Genomic DNA, 18,931 nt, shown 5'->3' on the forward strand with positions numbered 1-18,931 from the left:
CTGCCGCGCCAATTTCTTGTAGATGGTATATATTTATGTGCATGTAACACGCCCATTTATGTCTCGCCAACTAACATACTTTGGAACCATTTGTGTCTCGCCAACTAACATATTTTGGAACGGAGTTAGCTTATGCTCTTACAAGTGCGTTTTGTGGACTCTGGTTGGTGCCAACTACCAAGTCTCCCTGAACATCGCCGGACTTGTGATTCTGCCGTGCCTGATTGTACCCGTGTTTTTCTATCGCAACAAATCAGCGAAACGAACAGCGTCCAGTTGTACCGTACTTTCAGTAGAGAACAGCCTACTACGTCTAGGTGAAGTGTACTGCTACTACCCATCAGGTGAGTTGAGTCGTTCTGCGATGCAGCCCGTTCCACGTATTTTTATCTGGAACACGTGGATCAGGTCTGCGAATCTGAGGATATTTTACTCTGGACCAACTGTTCCATTCCACGGCAGCCCGAGTCCTCCACCAAGTCACATCAGCTCAACTCAATTCCACATTTCCATGTGAATTTCCACCAAACGTTCGACAATTCATTGACTTCAGCAGCACATCTGTACCTGTATTCATTCACTTCGGCAGCACGTCTGTACCTGTACGCAAGCCGATGGTTGCTCGGAGCGGCGGAGCCCCCCGTCTCCAATTCGCTGGGCGGTGTAGACAGCCGCACGGCACAAGCAGAGGCGACACCCTGCGCAGGACGAGCAGAGAAGGTGCTCGGCCACAGTAATCACCAACAGGGAAATCTGTACGCGGCATTTCTGAATCAGAGAGACGACAATAATAGCTTGCCGTGCCAGCCCAGGGAACGGAAGCGAAGGGGAATTCACAGATTCGAATGAGAGCGGGAGTGCGAGCAGCTTTTGCATGAGAGGCAGTCGGCAGGGGACCATGCCTGCAGCCTGCCTGATGGGCACGAGCGCCATGCATCAGCAGGCAGCCGGCCGGCCAGGCTTTTCACGCACTGGACGGCGGCTGCTGGCCAAAGGACACCAGCTCGGCAGCTCGATCAGCTGACCGGCATGGCATGTCATCCATCCGCTAAAGCCCACCACCATGTTTGTTTCATCACAGCTGCGTTGCGTACAGATCTCCAATCAAGTGCCGCGTCCTTGTCAATTTTGTCATGTATTCGACGACCAACACCCTGGCTGGCTCTGGTTTTGTACTGTTCCCAGGATCATCATGCGTTCATTCATCTGCGGCAACAGTAGACCAACACAGTTCATATTCCCACCACTGAGTACTGAACCATTTGTTCATTCAAAAACAAAAGAGGAACAGAGAAGTTCATTTGAATTCACCATTAACAACAAGGATACGACAAAGGCCGCGACGAATGGGTCAAAAACAAAGCGGAATATGGAAGTGCATTTGAATTCATCAACAAGGATACGACAAAAGGCCGACCCCGGAACAGGGTGGAGTGGCTGGTCCGTTTGCCCTTCACCGCTCTACAGAAGAGAGTAAAATTCATCGGTGATCAGTGCCAAGTGTGAAATCATAACAGCATGAAATATAATTTACTCCTAGTAATTAAGCATCATAACTGAGAGCATTCAGTCATCAAATAAATAAACACAGTAAAACTGTGAAATTTCATCAAGCTAGCTGGACCTCTGGCACCAACCAGGCAATGTTTTACCCAGAGCTGGAATTCCACCATGCTCTGCTTCTGCTCATCCATTCAAGTCAATCCAGGGCGTGTCAGACCCCAGGTAATTTATATTCCTCGACAGCTTTTCAGAACATGTTCTCCTGGGCGCCTGTCGTGGCTTTAGCCGAATATTCCAACCGCTAGAAAGTAAACAAATTTTACTCGGGGCTCACTCATCACTCATCAGCTCCAGCTCAACTATGGAGTGGAGGGAGGGAATCCGCTTTTCCTGGAGCAGGCTCAAACGCCAGCCATGGAGGGCCAGCCAACTAGTGCCAATCGGCTAGTTTGTCTCTTCCACACTCTTCCTCATGGAAAAAGAATCTTGATCCCCGAGCATATATTCCTCGACACCGAATCACTGACTCCCCTTTCTCATACCTATTACCTATATAATATACATAATAAAAATGAACCATACCCCACTTGGGCATTACACATCACCAGATATATAAATATAAATATAGCAGTATGCACAAAATCATGATGAGGTGATGGTGCAAAGTCCGTGCACAAAATTGGTTTCGACGAAAATAGCAGCTAAAAATACTATGTCCACTGAAACAAGGGGGCCCAACATGTTTCCACTGTATGGATCTGTTTCAGTAAAAACAGCACTAGGTTATTTCTATATAATGATACTGATCCGACAACTCGAATCTCAATCATATGAGTCTTAGCTTAAATCTTAAGCATGCTGTTAACTTGTTGAATGAAAGAAAACGTGAGGTAACTTGCCGGCCATCCCGTCCTTTTTTCAGCCAAACCAGTGAGAAATAATGGTACCCCTAGTTCCCTCCCAGAGTCCCAGGACCCAAAATGCTAACAGTTTCTTCTAATATCTATCTCAAACAAAAAAAAAATTGTGAGATAAAATAAATATATGAAGATTTCATAACCAAACCCAGACCAGTTTTGGGGGCTGAAAATTGGGTGTGTTTTCCAGCCACAAGCCCACAAACCGAAACAAACCAGATTTCTGGATTGCCCCCAGAAACTTTCAACCTGGAGGGAAAATAATAAACTCAGAAAACCCACATCAAACTGGACAGGTTTGGGGGGATTGGAAACTGCGTGCGGTTCCAGCTGAAGATCAGACAAGCCAGATTCCTTGTTTACCCCGGAAACAGTTTTTTCACTGTCAATCCTAGCTGCCATGGTGCTAAGTAATAGTAAACATGCATGCAACAATTTCACCAGATTCTAGCCTCTAGAGTTCATCCAAAAAGGATTCCACTTACATCACCTCACATAGGAAGCCGTATGTAACAGGGGAAGTCAGTTAACACCAATGTAGTTTACTGAGAAAAGTCCCTCTAGCAAGCTACCTACGGAACTAGATCAATAAATGGACATACAGTTGGAACAAATCTGGATGCTTATTCATTTATCAAGTAATTTAGTATAGAATATACCATTTCAAACAAAGCAGGTCACAACATCCATCCAGAACATTTCCCATATACAGAAATTGATACTTACGCATAGACATCAAGCATCAAACAAAAATTGACATTTATGCATAGACATCAAGCATCAAACGTGCTAAAAAAGATCAAGCATACAGATCCATTTTGTTTCTGGTACAATACATACAACATAATTGCTTTTCAAGTATTCTTTAGTGTAACACTGGAACTTCTTGGAGAGAACGGGATGTTCTGAAATGGCCACCAGCCACCAGAAGAGTTGATATTATCAAATGAACCCATGATTCCATGAATAGTACCTTTCAGAAACTACCTAGCCAAAAAAATAGTAATCTTCCAATTGAATTGAGCGAGAAGGTGCCATTATAAACAGCATATGCATTGATTACATTATTCAACAGCTTAGTCACATAGGGCCAAAATTTCAATCGCCTAGATGACACAAGAAAGTCATAAACAACGCTAGTAGTTTGTCATGATCTATTAAGCATCGATGACTAATAACCCTTATTTTGGTGTCACTGGAATAAAAGGTTAGCTAATACAGCAACAGTAAGGGGGAAAAAAAGGTAAATGAGACTAGTCACATACCCTCAAGCAACATTACAAAACTCAGAAACTTAAAAATTACAATCCCCTGTCGGAAGAAGGATCTGCTCCTTGTTACTCCCTTTTCCTTTTACGGCTGGACTAATGTTTCATTTAGATTTTTTTTTTTGGTGATTGCATTTGAACTTCATGCCTATCCCTTCCCGCCTAATAACTATACCATGTCGATCAGATCCGCTTTAATGGTGTAGGTCCATAAACATTCAGAAAAAGCGAACCCCAAACCAGTAGCCAATTTGACCCATGATTAGGCTTATTTTGGTAATCGGCAATTCGGAATATACTACTTTAGTTAAGACAAACCTACAGTTGATGTGGCCTGCACACAGCCACTAACAGCAATGATGCATCTGAGAATCAATCAATCAGGTCGACCCAATTTTTCATGATTAGCATCTATCACAGAAACCATTCTACACACTACACCAAAGTTGATCATGTACAATTCACAAGTATCATGTGAGCAAGCCTGCAGTGCCATACACTACACCAAAGTCGATCACAATTCAGAAGTATCATGTGAGCATGCTCGCAGCGCCATAATTTCTACCTTACAGAGCTCGTAGTACATCCCTGGTAAGCAGTCAAATCAATTAATCTCTCTGCAGTTGAATCCAGCAGGCACGGTTTCCCCGTGATCAGGGCAGGGCAGGACTGGGCATCATGACCGGCCAATTTTGCAACCCCACAGGCAAAGCCAAGACTCCCTGGCACCACAAAAGATGTCACCACAGAAACTTCATTTATGAACAGAAAATTGCCATTGAAAATTAAAGCAGAGTAGCACAGTCTACTGTAAGCATGGATCCTGCTAAATCAGGACGTCATCACCCAACGCATCAGATCAAACTACCGAAATTACGCGTCAGATCCATATCCGGATTGCTTAATCTAGAGCAGAGATCCGCACGGCTCCTAATAATTCCAACGGCGACACAGAATCACAGCAATCCGCGTGGCGACACAGCAATCCGCACGGCGACGCAGAACGACAGCAATCCGCACGATCCTTATCAGAAAAAAATAAAAACACGCAACAAGCAGGCTACGGTAGCGCAGCAGGCGACGGCGGTCGGTCGCTGTATGGCTGCGCCGGCTCCGATTCACTTGGTGCAAGGCGGGATCCGTCCCGTCGGCCGGGCGGCGGGTCCCGATCTGCACCAAGCGAGTCCGAGGCGGCGCGGCGGCTTGAGGAGTTTGGACATCTTTCCTCGAATCGGAAATATCGCGTCCTGCTCGCTCGCGTGGAATGGTTGGATAGGAGGAGGAGGCGTGGCAGGCACGGCGCCCGCTGCTGCCCCCGCCCTCCCCGCTCGCTGCCTGGTGGGTGGTGGTCTGGTGGAGACCGGAGAGAGGAGAGGGTGGGCTTTTATAGTTGGGGAGCGGGGGATTCGCGGTTGGGGCGTCGAAATGGACCCGGGTGCGCAGGCAGAGCATATTGGGGTGGGGGATGGAAGTGGGCCCGGCTTCCAGGGAGAGCATATTGGGGTGGGGCGATGCAAGTGGGCCCGGATTCCAGGGACAGATGCAAGTGGGCCCGGGCGCCCAAAGAGAGCATATTGGGAGTGGCCCGCGCGCGCAGGGAGAGGGCATGTGCCGCTCCTCTCTTTAGCAAAAAGGGGTCAGGCCCTTGCTTTTTTAAGGGCTTTGGTAGTTTTGCTTCCCAGCTTTTCTGATTCCCCTTCTTTTTATGGTGGGGGATCCATCCATCCCTCCCGGGATTCTCTTATCTACCGGGGACTTTTCTTCCCTCATTAGGTCACTCATATAAAGATTATGAAAAACAAATAGTGGAGAATGAGATTTTATTAAGGTCATTTTTTTGAGCTTTTGACTACTTTTTAGACTACTAGCTTTCGGACTTTTCAAAAGCCCAAAGCCCAAAAGCTTACTATAGTAAGCTTCTAGCTTTTGGCTTCCCGGATTTTTTTTCTTTTGAAAGATCCAAAAGTTGTTGTCCAAAAATTTAGAACATCAACTTAGGGTTTGGGTCCAAGTAACATCACCATCCACAATTAGTTGTGAACGGGATGGTAAAGGTAGCTTTCTGAAGGTAAATGATGGTGTTTGCAAGGGTCGCAGGAGCAGTGGATTAGATTTAGAACATATGTAGCCTTTGGAGGAGCTTGAAGTGCTACACGCAGGAGTGCAAATGATGTTTACTTAATAAATTGGGAGAAGGAGATAGGTCAAGCCCCTCTCAGTGTTTTTTGTAGCAAATTTGTTTAGCCCATGGTTTTGTTGGTAGGGAGCATCGGGGGTTTATCCACACCATACAACATAAAATGGAATGGTAGGGGCTACGGTGATGATGCTAGACTAGATCCAATGTTTGCATTTTTCCCCTCTTATTATGCAGGTTTAAGGCTTTGTAGGTTGAGGAAGGAGCAAATGATAGCAAGCAGACAATCCATTTCTAAATAAGTCATTATAGTCTAGTAAACTTATCTAGTGTAAGGAGATGTCTAGATAGCAGGGTTCATTTTTTATTGTGGACAGCTATGTTCATGCTATTGGTAACAAGATATGGCAGGTGTTGTTTAGTGAGTAGCTTTCATAGAGTGAAATTAACATATGATAATTGTCAGTAGATATGCCAATGTATTTTTGTCAAAAAAAAGGGAGAGTAACCCTTTTAGTATAGATGCAAGTATTAACAATGAGTAGTAGAGGAATATCGTGGTGCTGGCCCAGATGGAGGATATGCCAATATATTTGCATGAATTCAACGGCAAACCCAGGGTTCGACGCCTAGTGACTAACCAGCCTCCGTCGTAGTACAAAGTTAGACCCTTGTTAGACATGGAGCATGCTCTATATCTTGAGCATCACCCGGGCTCCATTCAGTTCCTAGGCCTACCATTGTGTGATTAAGAATCCTCACCTTCGTATATACGTACCACCTCCATTCTCATATCCACAAAGATAGCTAGTTCATTTTTCAACTAACCAGCGTCAAACATAGAAAACCAGAGGGAGTACTAAATGAAAAGAAACGCCAAGGCCAAAACAAAAGGGCATGATGTCAAGATATATGTATTTTCTTTGTCAATTTACTTGGATAGCTCTTGAACCAAATAATAGGATCATCAACAATTAATGAAAAAGGTAGCTTCATCAAGGTTGCTTGTGGTATTAGCAAAGCTATCATATTGGACAAGATTTAGGACATCCATAGCAACAGTTATAAGGCAGGGTTATTGTTGGTAGGGAGTAGGTAGCCCATGATCTAGTGGACATATTCTACTTCTACATGAAATTTATACAAAGTAGGTGTCGGATTATATGAATCATAGATGCGGTGTCCTCTTGTGTAGGTTTTATGGTTTTTTGTATATATACGAGGTTAAGGTAGGAGTGATAAGAATGCAAAATTTAATTGTAAACTAGCATAAGATGATGACAAGGAACATTAAAGTTGAATTACTAGTTTTCTTTAGAACATTCTCCCAAATATCATACACAACAATTTACAAATAATATGTTGCCAATTTAATTATTTGTTGTGTTTCATTAGAGGTTTTTGCTTAAAAAGAATGTGAAAGTCTTATGCCATCCCCTTTGCCTAACTTATTTCTTTCTTGAAAGTACTTGCTTGGCCTTACTTGAAGAGGACTTGTACGAAGAAGAATGAGAAATAAAATGGCCCAACTCTTTATAGAAGCTCTACATCATTTTCTCCACCATCCTTTCAACGTCTCACCCCTTAACTACCACATTAAAAGCTTTTAGCATCCCTTAAATATCACATGAGACATGTCATTAGTGACAGGAACCTAAAATTCTCAAGAGATTTTGCATAGTAGTACATCATCACGAGAGAGTACACAATCAACAAGGTGCTCATATCTTTCAGTTAAAGTATGAAGATCCTCACCTTCCTATATACTACCTCCATTCTTATATGTATGAAGATGGTTAGTTCAATTTCCATCTAATTGGCGTCAAACAAAGAAAATCGGAGGGAGTACTAAATGAAAAGGAACATCAAGACCAAAACAAAAGGGCAATGGCATGATATTTGTATTTTCTTTGCTAGTTTAATTACTTGGCTCTTGACCTAGATAACAGGGTCATCATCAACAATTAATGGCAAACGTGGCTCCATAAGGTTGATTGTGGCATTGGGAAAGCTAGTGGATACGATTTAGGACATCCATAGACCATAGCAAAAATTTATAAGACAGCGTTTTTTAGGGAGTAGGTAGCTAATGATTGGAATAGGCCTATATATTCTAGTACATGGAATTTATGCGAAGTAGGGGATGATGTGAATCATAGACAGGATCCAATGGTCTGTGTTTGTCCTCTTATGTAGGTTTTAGGAATTTTTCAAATATGTGAGGTAGGAGTGATACTAACACAAAATCTAATTATAACCATGCATTTTTAACTCACCGTGGTATACCTAGCTTACGAAGGTAACAAGAAACATTAAAACTAACCTACTTGTTTTTTTTCTTGATCAATCATGAAATATCTACAAATGAATTTACAAATATCTGCTAAAATTTATTCGATGTGTTTTGTCCATAGATTTTCCTACAAAAAAAATGAGCGTGCAAGTCTTATACCATCTTGCATTCTTGCTTGCCTAACCTTCTTTGTCTTGAAAAGATCTACTTGGCTAACTTGAAAAGGAGTTCTTGTACTAAAAAACACGAGAAATAAAAGGGCACTGGCTTTCTAGAAGCTCTACATAATTTTCTCCACCGTCCTTTCATTTTCCCATCCCCCAACTATCACAAGACAAGTTTTTAACCTCCCTTAACCATTACATGTGACATGCCATTAGTGACAAGAACCTAAAATTCCCAAGACAATTGCACAGCACAGTACATCATCGACAGAGAATAGTCAACAAGATGCCCATATCTTTCAACAAAAGTTGCATGCATGGATTTGTTTCCCCTGGAGCCCAAAAACTGTGATGACTTTGGGGAGAATCTTGGTCACATGGGGAGCCAGGGACGCACAGGAATTCCTTGTGTGGGCACGGCACACGCAACACGATTGCTCCATGGGCCAAGGAATAAAGATCAAGTGTGTGAAATGAATGTGATGCTCTCGGGCCCTTTGTGCACGAGCTATTAAAGGATGTTATTCTTTCGGTGAGAGATGATGTGTCGATTGAGAGCGAGGTGTCTATGATAATTTTGTCAATTTTAAAATCTACCAGCTCAGTGTCTACGTACATCGATTTATAAGAGTGAGTATACATACATATTTATGGAAGTTGCATTTGTAGCGTGTAATTCATAAATAAAAAACAAAGAAAACGGCTTCGACTGAATTGGTTGCCGGATACAACCAAACAAATAAAATAAAAAAACAAGACTATTTATTTATTCATTCATTCCATATATAAAGAAAAAGATACGTGTATGCCTTTGCTGACTCAAGACACAGTATCCTGATGGACGTATTGTACACTCACTCGTACATGTTCCGGCAGGGCCAAATTTGCATCCATGATTTTACGGAAATGGCTGAACCTAAAGTGTGATCAGAAAATGATGGCATCGTATATTTGGGCTTTTTGGGATTAAAGAAAAGAAAAGAATGCGTTGGAAAGACAGGTAAGTGGTCGATGATGCTTGTTCGTGTGCTCTCGAGGGACACGTGAAAAAGAAAAGGTTGTGTAGGCACGAGTGCATTCTGTGTCAACACGTGTCGGTATCCAGCTGGAAATTCATCCGATGAGTGGTTTGTGGTTTCTAGAATCTGGTTGACGGAATACTGACGGTTATGGTGCATCAAGCAAACGTGTAAATAATACATTTACTCTGAGATTTACCCTTCCGTCCAGAAATAATAATTATATTTGACAAGAGAGAATATAAATTTTGATCAACAATTAGTTAAATTTTATTGTAAGAAAAATTAAGGACCAGACCTACTTACTATGACCAAATATGCTTGTCATTTCTGGGCGTTGGAAGTAGTAGTATTGAGTTGTTCTTAGCGTGTTTTGTTGACAGAGGTTCACCAGCTCTATTGTCGTGTCGTGTGATGATGTGCTATGCAATAATAATGCAAATGAAATGGCAAGTGAGAATCGTAGGTGCACTTCTTGGCTGAGCCAAAACAAAACCTTGGTAGGCTCAAGCTCATGATAATAATAATCGGCATGTTCGCTGGTTGGTTTCTGTGCTGATTTGGGCTGACTGGTGCTGGTTTGTTGTGAGAGAAAAACACTGTTGGCTGGCTGATTTGAGCTGGCTGAAACCATCAAGCGAACAGGCTGAATAATCAGATAAAATATGAGTGCTACAAATGCCGATCACCCGGAACTTCCGGTGCATAGATTTCTCTCTCATCTGTAATAAAAAAAAAGTGATGTGTTTGGGTCGGCCAAGAACAAAGGTGAGTGTGAAATGAATGCGATGCTCTGCCATTTGTGGGTCGTCTGGCCATGGCCCCCATGAACCAGTACATACAACAAAGACAGGACTGTACAAAGATGTCTTCCAGCGAATGGATTGCACGCATCAACGCAAGACGGCAAGAATAAAACGAAATACCATTTGGTTATCTTTCTGAAAAATATACAAGTGTATGCCTCTTCGAGTTTTCATGACAGTATGATAGCATTATATCCCTGATGGCCGTATTCTACACTCGTCCATGCTCGCCGCCTCAGAATGTACCACTGTTCCAATAACCAGAAGACGTTTTTGGAACCATCAACCATGCATCATCTCGATCCCATGTTCTAGACAACCATGAACATCGCCTGTAGGCCTGTACTGCCCGGCATGTAACCTAGCTCCGTCTCGGTTGTGCCCTCCTGTTCTTATTACTGGGATCTGGTAGACTTGAGGGAGTCAACTTCCGGAGGGAGGCGTGTAACATCATCACTGCAGAACATAGGCATAGTGCACCATGTTGCTCCTGAGAACCAGAGGAAATGACAAGGAATGGGACAGAACCTGGAGGTCACTTACATGCATAGCTCAATCCGATGGCGTACACGAGAGCAAACTGTAGGTTGCAGACGTACAGTAGTATAGCAGTAGCTGTTAAGAAACAAATCAACTAGTCATTAGTCATCACAATATGACAGGCATGAGTAATGGGATAAAACCTTAAAGCTGACTCAAGGGATAAAACCTTAAATCTGAAAATGTGCGACATTAGGGTGAAAAACCAATGGAAAAACCTAGCACTGTGTTAATTAAAAGTTTGAAGTCTCTCAAATCATGCTTTAACATAGAGCAGTTACATGGCATGAGCGGAATGTGTGGTGACGAGCATATAGTACAGAAACTTGTACACTGCACTCTATTTCCTAGCAGTAATAAAAAAAACATATACATGAAAAGAAGATATACCAAAAAAATAATAGCTGACACCAGTAACAGCCAGGTTACCAATGGCTACCATTTTCTCCTACAGAAATATTGCAAGGAGAATCTAAAGCCCGTCAGGCCAATATTTCCTACCATTTCCCTCTAAAGGCATGGTTAGCCAGAGTAACTAGCAGGTTATCCCTGGTTCCAGTTATTTCTGGTGGTATGGAACAGGTTACTGGCAAGACCCAGCCAAATGATGATGTCTGCAGGATGCTAGTGAGGGGACTCTTGGTACCCTCAAAGAAAAAAAGAGCGCTAGTGAAAAACAATCATTTAATGGAGTTCTTTGCTATCCCAAAGCAGTGGGAAAGGAGTCTATCTGCCAAGCTTTTATAGATTTCCACCCAATTCAATTCAAAAAACGGAAGAATATTCATACCATAACAGTTTCTGGAACACTGCACAAACAAAGTTACTTATACTACAGTTAAAGTTATTTAAGAAAAATACAAAAATACAAAGTTGTGAAAGAAGACTATAAAGATGAATATAATTGGCTGGAAGGAACACTAAGACACATAACCAATAGCCAGCTGGGTTGTGTTCCAGCTCAGTGCCTCAGTTCTAGTGGAATCTTGGTGGCCTAAAGGGCAACTTTATTTGATGTTCTAAAATAGAAAATGTGTTTTTTTTTTCTTTTTGGTTTGATGTCATGGGGTTTCAATAAGTAGCATAGCTTCATCTTCCTGAAGTGCCCTTAAGGCCTCAACTCGTTAGATGTATGATACACTTCACAAGAATCAATCTCTTTGTCCTTTGATTAAAAAGATTTAAGAAGGGTGGATTATATCAAAGTATCAAACAGAATAACAGATTAGTAGGGGGCATACGAGAATCTTGAATTTTTCTTAATAGTGCATAATAAATCCAAAACACAAACACAAAAGAAAAGGGAACCAAAGTATAGTTACTAATTTTTTTAAAAACTGTACTTTTCCTCCTAAGAGCACATGATCCAGATTACTTGTGAGCAGGATGATTCCTGTCTCAGGTCACACAGCTGTCTAGTGCATCTCTTAAGGGGTTGCAGCCATCATGCCGAGCTACCCCAGGTCCAGCAGAGTTAGCAGACCAACACCCCCTCTCACACAACCCACAATAAGGGACAAGAATTGGGTACAAGTTTAGATGCTAAATTTTCTAAATAGTGTGATATTTATAATTCTAAAAAAATAGTGTGATATTTTGAGATCTTTAAATAACTCATGATATTCTACTAGATAGTGAAACTAAAGGCAGGGAAAAAGAAAAAAAGAGAAGTAAAGCCTAGAAGTTGACTTAATTAGCTTGTCCTAAACACCATGCTTGTATTTAGAAACATGGAGGAGCATATCATGAACATGTTACTGAGACATAAATGGGCGTGTTACATGCACATAAATATAAATATATTCCATCTATAAGAAATTGCCACGGCAGCAAAGTGTTTACCAGTCCATTTAATGCTTATTAAGGCAGGGAGAAGAATCAGGTGGCCACTTCAATCTGCTAAGATTTCTAAATAGTGTGATATTTGAGATCTTTAAATAACTCATGACGAATTGCAAGATCGCAGTGGAACTAAATGCAGGGACAAAGCAAAAAAAGAAGTACCAAAACCTAGAAGTTGACCACAGATATGTCAGGCCTCACTCTGGCCGCTGTCCCCATTTGAAAACTATTCATTGCTTCTAGTTTCTACCATCAGCCCCTTTTCTGATTAAATATATGATGCAACATTAGATGATAATGCAATATACTGCAACACCTTGGTGGACCCTTGTTTCCCACATTGCCAAAGTTATAGATGGGGGCATTCATATAATTTCTCATCAAGCAGTGACGCTGTTTGCCCTCTTTATATTCATAATGGTATGGAAAGAAAATGTTTTGACATGTTCACTATGGCATGTACAAGATAAGCTACCTCACGATGGCAAATATAAGATTTCCCCTAATTAAATACAGGATGCCAATCAAGCAAAACAAAACTATAAGTGAAAGTAAAGCTTGTCGTATTTCCCATCTTACTTATATTGCTTATTTGCTTCTGATAAATTAAGAGAGATCAGCAGATAACTTCCACATTTTAAGCAACACATAATAATCCATAGCTAAGAGACTGCACGATTAGTAAATACATTTTCTAGTTGGTACAGAAAACATAATATACCGTTATTCATTTATACCATTCTACATGAAAATGGAACTTTAGACCTGGATATGACCCATGGAAGGAAGTAAAAAATTTCGAACAGGATATACTGCAAGGGAGTTGTAACTTGAAAAGGTTAGAGTCCTTTGGAATATTCATGTATAACAAGAATTTCTTCAAGAACATAGGGTAATACATGAATTCGTCGGAATTTTGTTATGTTCAGAGCTTTTCGATGAACTAATTGGTTGTACTGAGTGGAGAGCAAATGGTCTAAGTACATACATTTTTCTAAGCGGACAGAATTTTGTACGATAGATTACAGGTCTTCTGACCTTAAAATTGCATCAATCATGTCCTTTTTGCCCCACTTCTAGTCGTCTTAATAAATTTCATAGCAGCGTACCTTATGTCAGTGAGCTACTAATTCTTTTGCTCATATTTGCAATATTTCAGGTATTGGAATTTGCAAGGTGTTCATTTTAGATTTTACTCATTCCAATTGCAACCTAATGCCGTGCATGTAATCATCTAGTTTGATGTTGCTAGCGCCAGAATCTCAATTGTCACTTCAGAGTTCAGAGGAGAGAAAAAAAAAGATATCAATCTAAGTGTTGGGCAGGCAGGAACATCATACTCACCAATCTGTGAGGAGAGAAAGAAAAAAAAGATATCAATCTAAGTGTTGGGCAGGCAGGAACATCATACTCACCAATCTGTGCACAGTGCAGCAGAGCTTGGGCAACCCCTGGAGCCCTGGTGGTGAGGCCCCAATGGTCCCGGCAGTAGAGCACGCCCTCCCAGACGGCGAGGCTGGCCAGCATCCCCAGCAGCGCCATCGGCATCCGGTAACTGCCCACACAAATCATCATTCATCAAGGTAGCTGCTTCGAGAATCAAAGGAAGTGAAGAAATGAGATGGGATACAGTACTAAATACATACAGGCAGCACGCGAAGACGAGGATGGTGAGCGCGGCGTAGTTGCGCGCGTACCGGCGGACGTTCTCCTGGACGCGGAGCCTGGCCTGGGTGGGTGTGGGCGGCCAGGAGTAGGACGCGGCGCCGGGGGGGCCGATGAAGGCGAGCGACCAGGATGGGGTGGGCGCGGTCAGGTCGGCGGTGGAGAGGCGCGCGAAGGGGTTGAGCGCGAGGAGCGAGGCGAGGGTGCGCGCGAAGGCGAGGACGTCGGCCGCGACGCCGGAGGAGGCCGGGCCGGCGGCGGGGCTGGCGGCGGCGGAGGAGGTGGAGGTGGAGGGGGCCGAGGCTGACGACGGCCCTCCGGTGGTGGTGGAGTCGAGGAGGTCGAGGTAGCCGCTATCCCGGAGCCAGCGGTCGAGCGCGGGGTCCGGCACGCTCAGCGACAGCGGGTTCGGCTTGAACGACGACGAGGCCGCCATTGGAATGGAGATTTGCCGCCGCGATACCTCACCAGAGGAAGAGGATTAGCATGTCCCTCTGCGTGTGGGCCCAGGAGAGTCCCCACTCCCCAGTGGCCCAGTTCCCAGTCAAACCAGCTGAGTGTGAGCAGTTGCTGGCCAAACACAGTTAGAGCACCTTTTAGAAAACAGAAATTTTACGTGAATTGCACAGAAATTTCACAGCAATCAGTTACAATTCCAAAGGGGGTGTTTAAAACCAAGTTTATTCAAATGAAATTCTACAAAAACATAGGAGAAATAGTACAAAAATATGGCAGCGGGTATTTCATATATTCTCCTATAAATCCATCAATGGGGTCACATACTCACATACAAGTTATTTACACAGAAACGTTTGCATGCTTGGTACACAAAACCAAGTTTCTGTTTTCCTATAAACTTATGAAGTGCTAGTACAACGGCTTTCAAACTGATATTTTTTTTTATAATCTCAAACTGATATCTTTATGAAAACGACGACATGGAGCAGCAAAACATACAGTACAATTGCGGACCTAAGGATCATCAGCCGGTTCTGGCCTTCTGTTCTAACGCCAGCCTGGTACGGTCTCCGACCCCCTTTAGGGTCGTAATAATAATCTTCAGGGCCGCTCAAGAGGCCTCTGTTGAGGCGGCTCCGGGGTGCACCAGTTTCATTGGCACTGCTGTAGAGGTTTCTATGCAGATGGTTCAGCCGTTCCAGCTCCTTTTCTTTGGAATGCACGTCAGTGGCCAGGATTTCAGCTTGAGCCTACATGAGAGCAAAAGACAGAATCAAAGTTTGAGAAGGTAGGAGCTGCTAGCCTTCACAAGACGCAAAGGCCGAGGATATAGAACTGACTTGCTTAGCTGTCAACTGCTCGATGAGGCTGTGTAGTTGTCTCTCCAGGACCTTCTCTCTTTGTGCTGCATATGTAACAGAAGACAAGCTTAAATTCATAGATTCACATAAAAGAAGAAACAAATATGCAGCAGGCATAACTGCGCTAAAGTGTAGGATAATTGCTTTGCCTATTTATACCTTGGCAGAGCATCGCAAGATTTCTTAGAGGAGCTTTATGAATTAGAGAGAACTAACTTTGTTAAAGTTCCAAAATGAGAAACAATTTGCTATCACAAGTTCACAACACCATCTATTCATTGCCTCAAAATAGTGTCACAGAATGCAAAATTCCCTAATTCTATGATGGAGAGATCTTACTCCCTCCAAACATGAAAACCCAAATTCAACAATTGGAGTAATCTTACTCTTAGAAACATGAGGTGTAACCATGTAGGTTATTAACATCCTGGATGCCCAATTAATGTGCTCATATGGTTTACTTTGAACCAATATGATTTATAACAGGGTAATTTCAAGAGAAAATGCCTAGTTGTTCTATGCCTTCAAGACTGAGAATTTAAAAAGAAAACTTCTCCCTACCAAGTTAACCAATAGAAATTGGGTGCTGAGTGCTGTAAGTAAGCAATGATCTACTAGTATACATAGCAGCAAGGCTCAAACAAATAAAACCATTCTGTGTTTTTCCAAGATTCAGAATATACTGTATCTCTTAGCAGTTGGCTTTTTTAAATAAGGCTTTAGCAATTAAAGAGATGGCCAATAAAAAAAATTTGCTAAACCGACTCATAAAAAGTTAAATCTGTGATTAGAAAAGCATTTCATATGATGCAAAACATTGGAATTATTTATGTTATATTACTCATGGTTTGGCGTCTTTTCTCGTTCACACGTAATACAAATATAACTGGCATTATTCGCATAGGCACTTTTGGCCCTTTCACAATCACATTTTGCCAAAAAAAGAATAAGCATGGGGAATCCAACATGTAATCAATGAAAACATTGACATGCGGAAAAGTATAAAGTACCAGGAGTGGGTTTCTTTAAAGATTCTTCTTCAACCACAGACCACTCTTTCTCTAATGTTTGCACCTTGTTATCCAATAGTTCCTGTGAGGGGAGAATAATTATAAAAAAAAAAGACTCTGACGTTGCATTCAAAACACAGAGCATAAGAAGAGTCCAAAGATAACATACCAGCTCCCTTTTCTTCTCCTCCAAATCTTTAGATTTAAGATTGATTGCTGATTTAGCTTCCAGTAGAGCATTTTCAGTTGTTCCAGAGGCTGCTGTTGATGCTTTATGTTGAGCAGCCTCTTGCTCCTTCAGAGCATTTTCAAGCTGTGTCTTTAAATTATGCTCTGTTACTTCAATTTCCTGAAAATTTAACATATTCTATTAAAGTGATGTGTGGGGAGGCCCTATGCTTTGCATGGAAAAAACTATATGCAGAAAGGCAAACATAAATAGCATTTCAAAGGAAACCATTCAAGTGAAGAGTACGAGTTAATGAACATCATACATACATGGCTCAAGCATTAGAAAGCTCCACACAGGCTGATTGTGACTTCCTGATACTCATCATAGAACAGGACAACCTGGATTCCTCGTAAATGAGTTTAAAGTAATTCCTTACTGATGCAGAGACAAACTCACAATTTTGTTTTAGGGTATTCATGGCCTCTGCTGTTTTAGCCTACCCCAACTTGTTTGGGACTTAAAGGCTTTGTTGTTGTTGTTGTTGTATTCATGGCCTCTGCCTCAATGTTCAGACAAATTTATCATTCTTTCAACATTTGTGTACAACAAATTGAAGAAACAAGCAAATGAAGTAGTAGGGTGGTAAGCTTGTTTGCTCAACATTCAACAAGACATAATCAAGGGATCTATGATGCAGTTTGGCAAACAGAAACAATAACAATATCACCATGGTTTACCTATCAGAATTGGTCAACAATCTTCAACGTAAATCTTTTTCACCATTAACAAACCACATGATTGAGGAGATATCTAGTTCTTTCATATTTTAGTGTACTTCTTCTCCACGGTATCTTACATATGCTTAGAGAGTACTAACCTCACAATAGGAAAAACTGATGACACTTAAGTAACATGAAAAAAAAAACATGTATTATGCATCATGTGCTTAGTAACACCTGCTTTAGAAGAGTATTAGATAGTGGAAAAATAAGACACATAAAAAATGGAAAATGACATGAGGGTAAAACAGGGTTGTTAAATGGTATGGTGGTGTACCTCCAGATTACTCTGAAGCTGACTGGCCTCCATCTGCTTTTCCTGAATTTTCTGTTTACACTCTGATATAGCTTTCTCATAGGCTGCATTTTCTTCTTGGAGAGTTACTTCTCTTTGCTGGGTCTACACAAAGTTTAGAGGATCTGTTATATAAATCTGCACATGAATGAACGCCCAACTATCCTAGTGTGAGAAGAAACCAATTGTAACTTTCAAGTAATCGATGAGCAATACAGTTGAACTGCACCCATCCTTATAGGTGGTTAATGCACCAATAATACAATTGTTACATCAGCTGATTGATTTAGAAAATTTTCAAACTTTGCATATCGTTGACAACTACAAATGTGAATACCAACTAGTGTCCCTAGAGAAACTCAGCACCCTAACAAATATTGCCATCTCCCATTCAAAAGGATGGACATATACAAACAACATACAGGCACAGCTGTTCCTTTACATTTTCCAATGTAATACAATCTGTAGCCAACGAACCATCCAAGCACCTAACTGGATCCAGATCCACGAACTGCGCTCCTGAGCCAGATCAAATGGGGCTGCTCCAACTTAGTTTCAGTACTGCTATTCTCCCATTAATTAACGATTATTATCAAGATGACTTGTCGTCCTAAATAAGGGATGAAAAACGTCCAAGAGGAGGAACACAGAGAAAAGGAGCTAAGCCAAGGGTCGTGCACCTGCTCCTTGGTGGAGGAGTGCGCGTTGAGCTGGAGCGCGAGCGCGGCGGAGGACGCGAGGGAGTGGGAGTGGAGGTGGGGCAGGCGCTGCGCGACGTGCGGCGGGGGCACCCGGAGGCGGAGGTCGTGGATGGCGCGGCGCAGCGAGGCCGCCCGCGCGTCCAGGTCGGCGGCGCGGAGCCGCTGGGCCGGGGTCATGGCGGCCGACGCCGCGGCACGCGCGTCGTCGTCGGCCTCGTCGTCGCTGCCGCCGGCCCCGCCGACCACGTCGGCTGCCCACGCCAGGATCCCCGCCATGGGTACGGACCGGTCCTCCCTCAGGCTGGAGAGCAGCTCGGGGTTTCGACGAGCACGCGAACACGGATTCGGTTAGCACCGCCGAGGAAGGCCGCTGCAGATCGTAACTAAGATGTGAATGTGATGTGATGAGGGGCGAGGGGCGTATGAGATGGTGGTTGATGTCTCTAGTTTTTTCCCTCGAGAGATCAGAGACTAGAGAACAGAGGGTCTGCTTGGATGCTG

At 42.6% G+C, this 18,931-nt stretch overlaps 2 protein-coding genes and 1 long non-coding RNA gene across 3 annotated transcripts; all 3 read right to left on the bottom strand.

The window, feature by feature from the left end:
• Positions 1–765: 765 nt before the first annotated feature.
• Positions 766–5,241, bottom strand: LOC136475591 (uncharacterized). The gene is made up of 2 exons (XR_010763216.1): positions 1,312–5,241; positions 766–1,206 (listed from the first exon to the last, which is right to left on the bottom strand). It is a non-coding gene; the product is annotated as an uncharacterized lncRNA (long non-coding RNA).
• A 4,973-nt stretch (positions 5,242–10,214) lies between these two features.
• Positions 10,215–14,710, bottom strand: LOC136471013 (PRA1 family protein H-like). The gene is made up of 4 exons (XM_066468745.1): positions 14,136–14,710; positions 13,905–14,044; positions 10,651–10,722; positions 10,215–10,563 (listed from the first exon to the last, which is right to left on the bottom strand). Exons 1-4 carry the CDS (start codon positions 14,588–14,590, stop codon positions 10,469–10,471), a joined length of 762 nt encoding a protein of 253 aa, XP_066324842.1. The 5' UTR covers positions 14,591–14,710; the 3' UTR covers positions 10,215–10,468.
• A 142-nt stretch (positions 14,711–14,852) lies between these two features.
• LOC136475592 (uncharacterized) lies at positions 14,853–18,845 on the bottom strand. The gene is made up of 6 exons (XM_066473113.1): positions 18,410–18,845; positions 17,712–17,834; positions 16,653–16,832; positions 16,484–16,565; positions 15,453–15,517; positions 14,853–15,362 (listed from the first exon to the last, which is right to left on the bottom strand). The coding sequence occupies exons 1-6, from the start codon at positions 18,704–18,706 to the stop codon at positions 15,063–15,065; spliced, it is 1,047 nt and encodes a 348-aa protein (XP_066329210.1). The 5' UTR covers positions 18,707–18,845; the 3' UTR covers positions 14,853–15,062.
• Positions 18,846–18,931: the final 86 nt, after the last annotated feature.

This window comes from Miscanthus floridulus, chromosome 8 (genome assembly GCF_019320115.1).
Source record: "Miscanthus floridulus cultivar M001 chromosome 8, ASM1932011v1, whole genome shotgun sequence".
NCBI lineage: Eukaryota > Viridiplantae > Streptophyta > Magnoliopsida > Poales > Poaceae > Miscanthus > Miscanthus floridulus.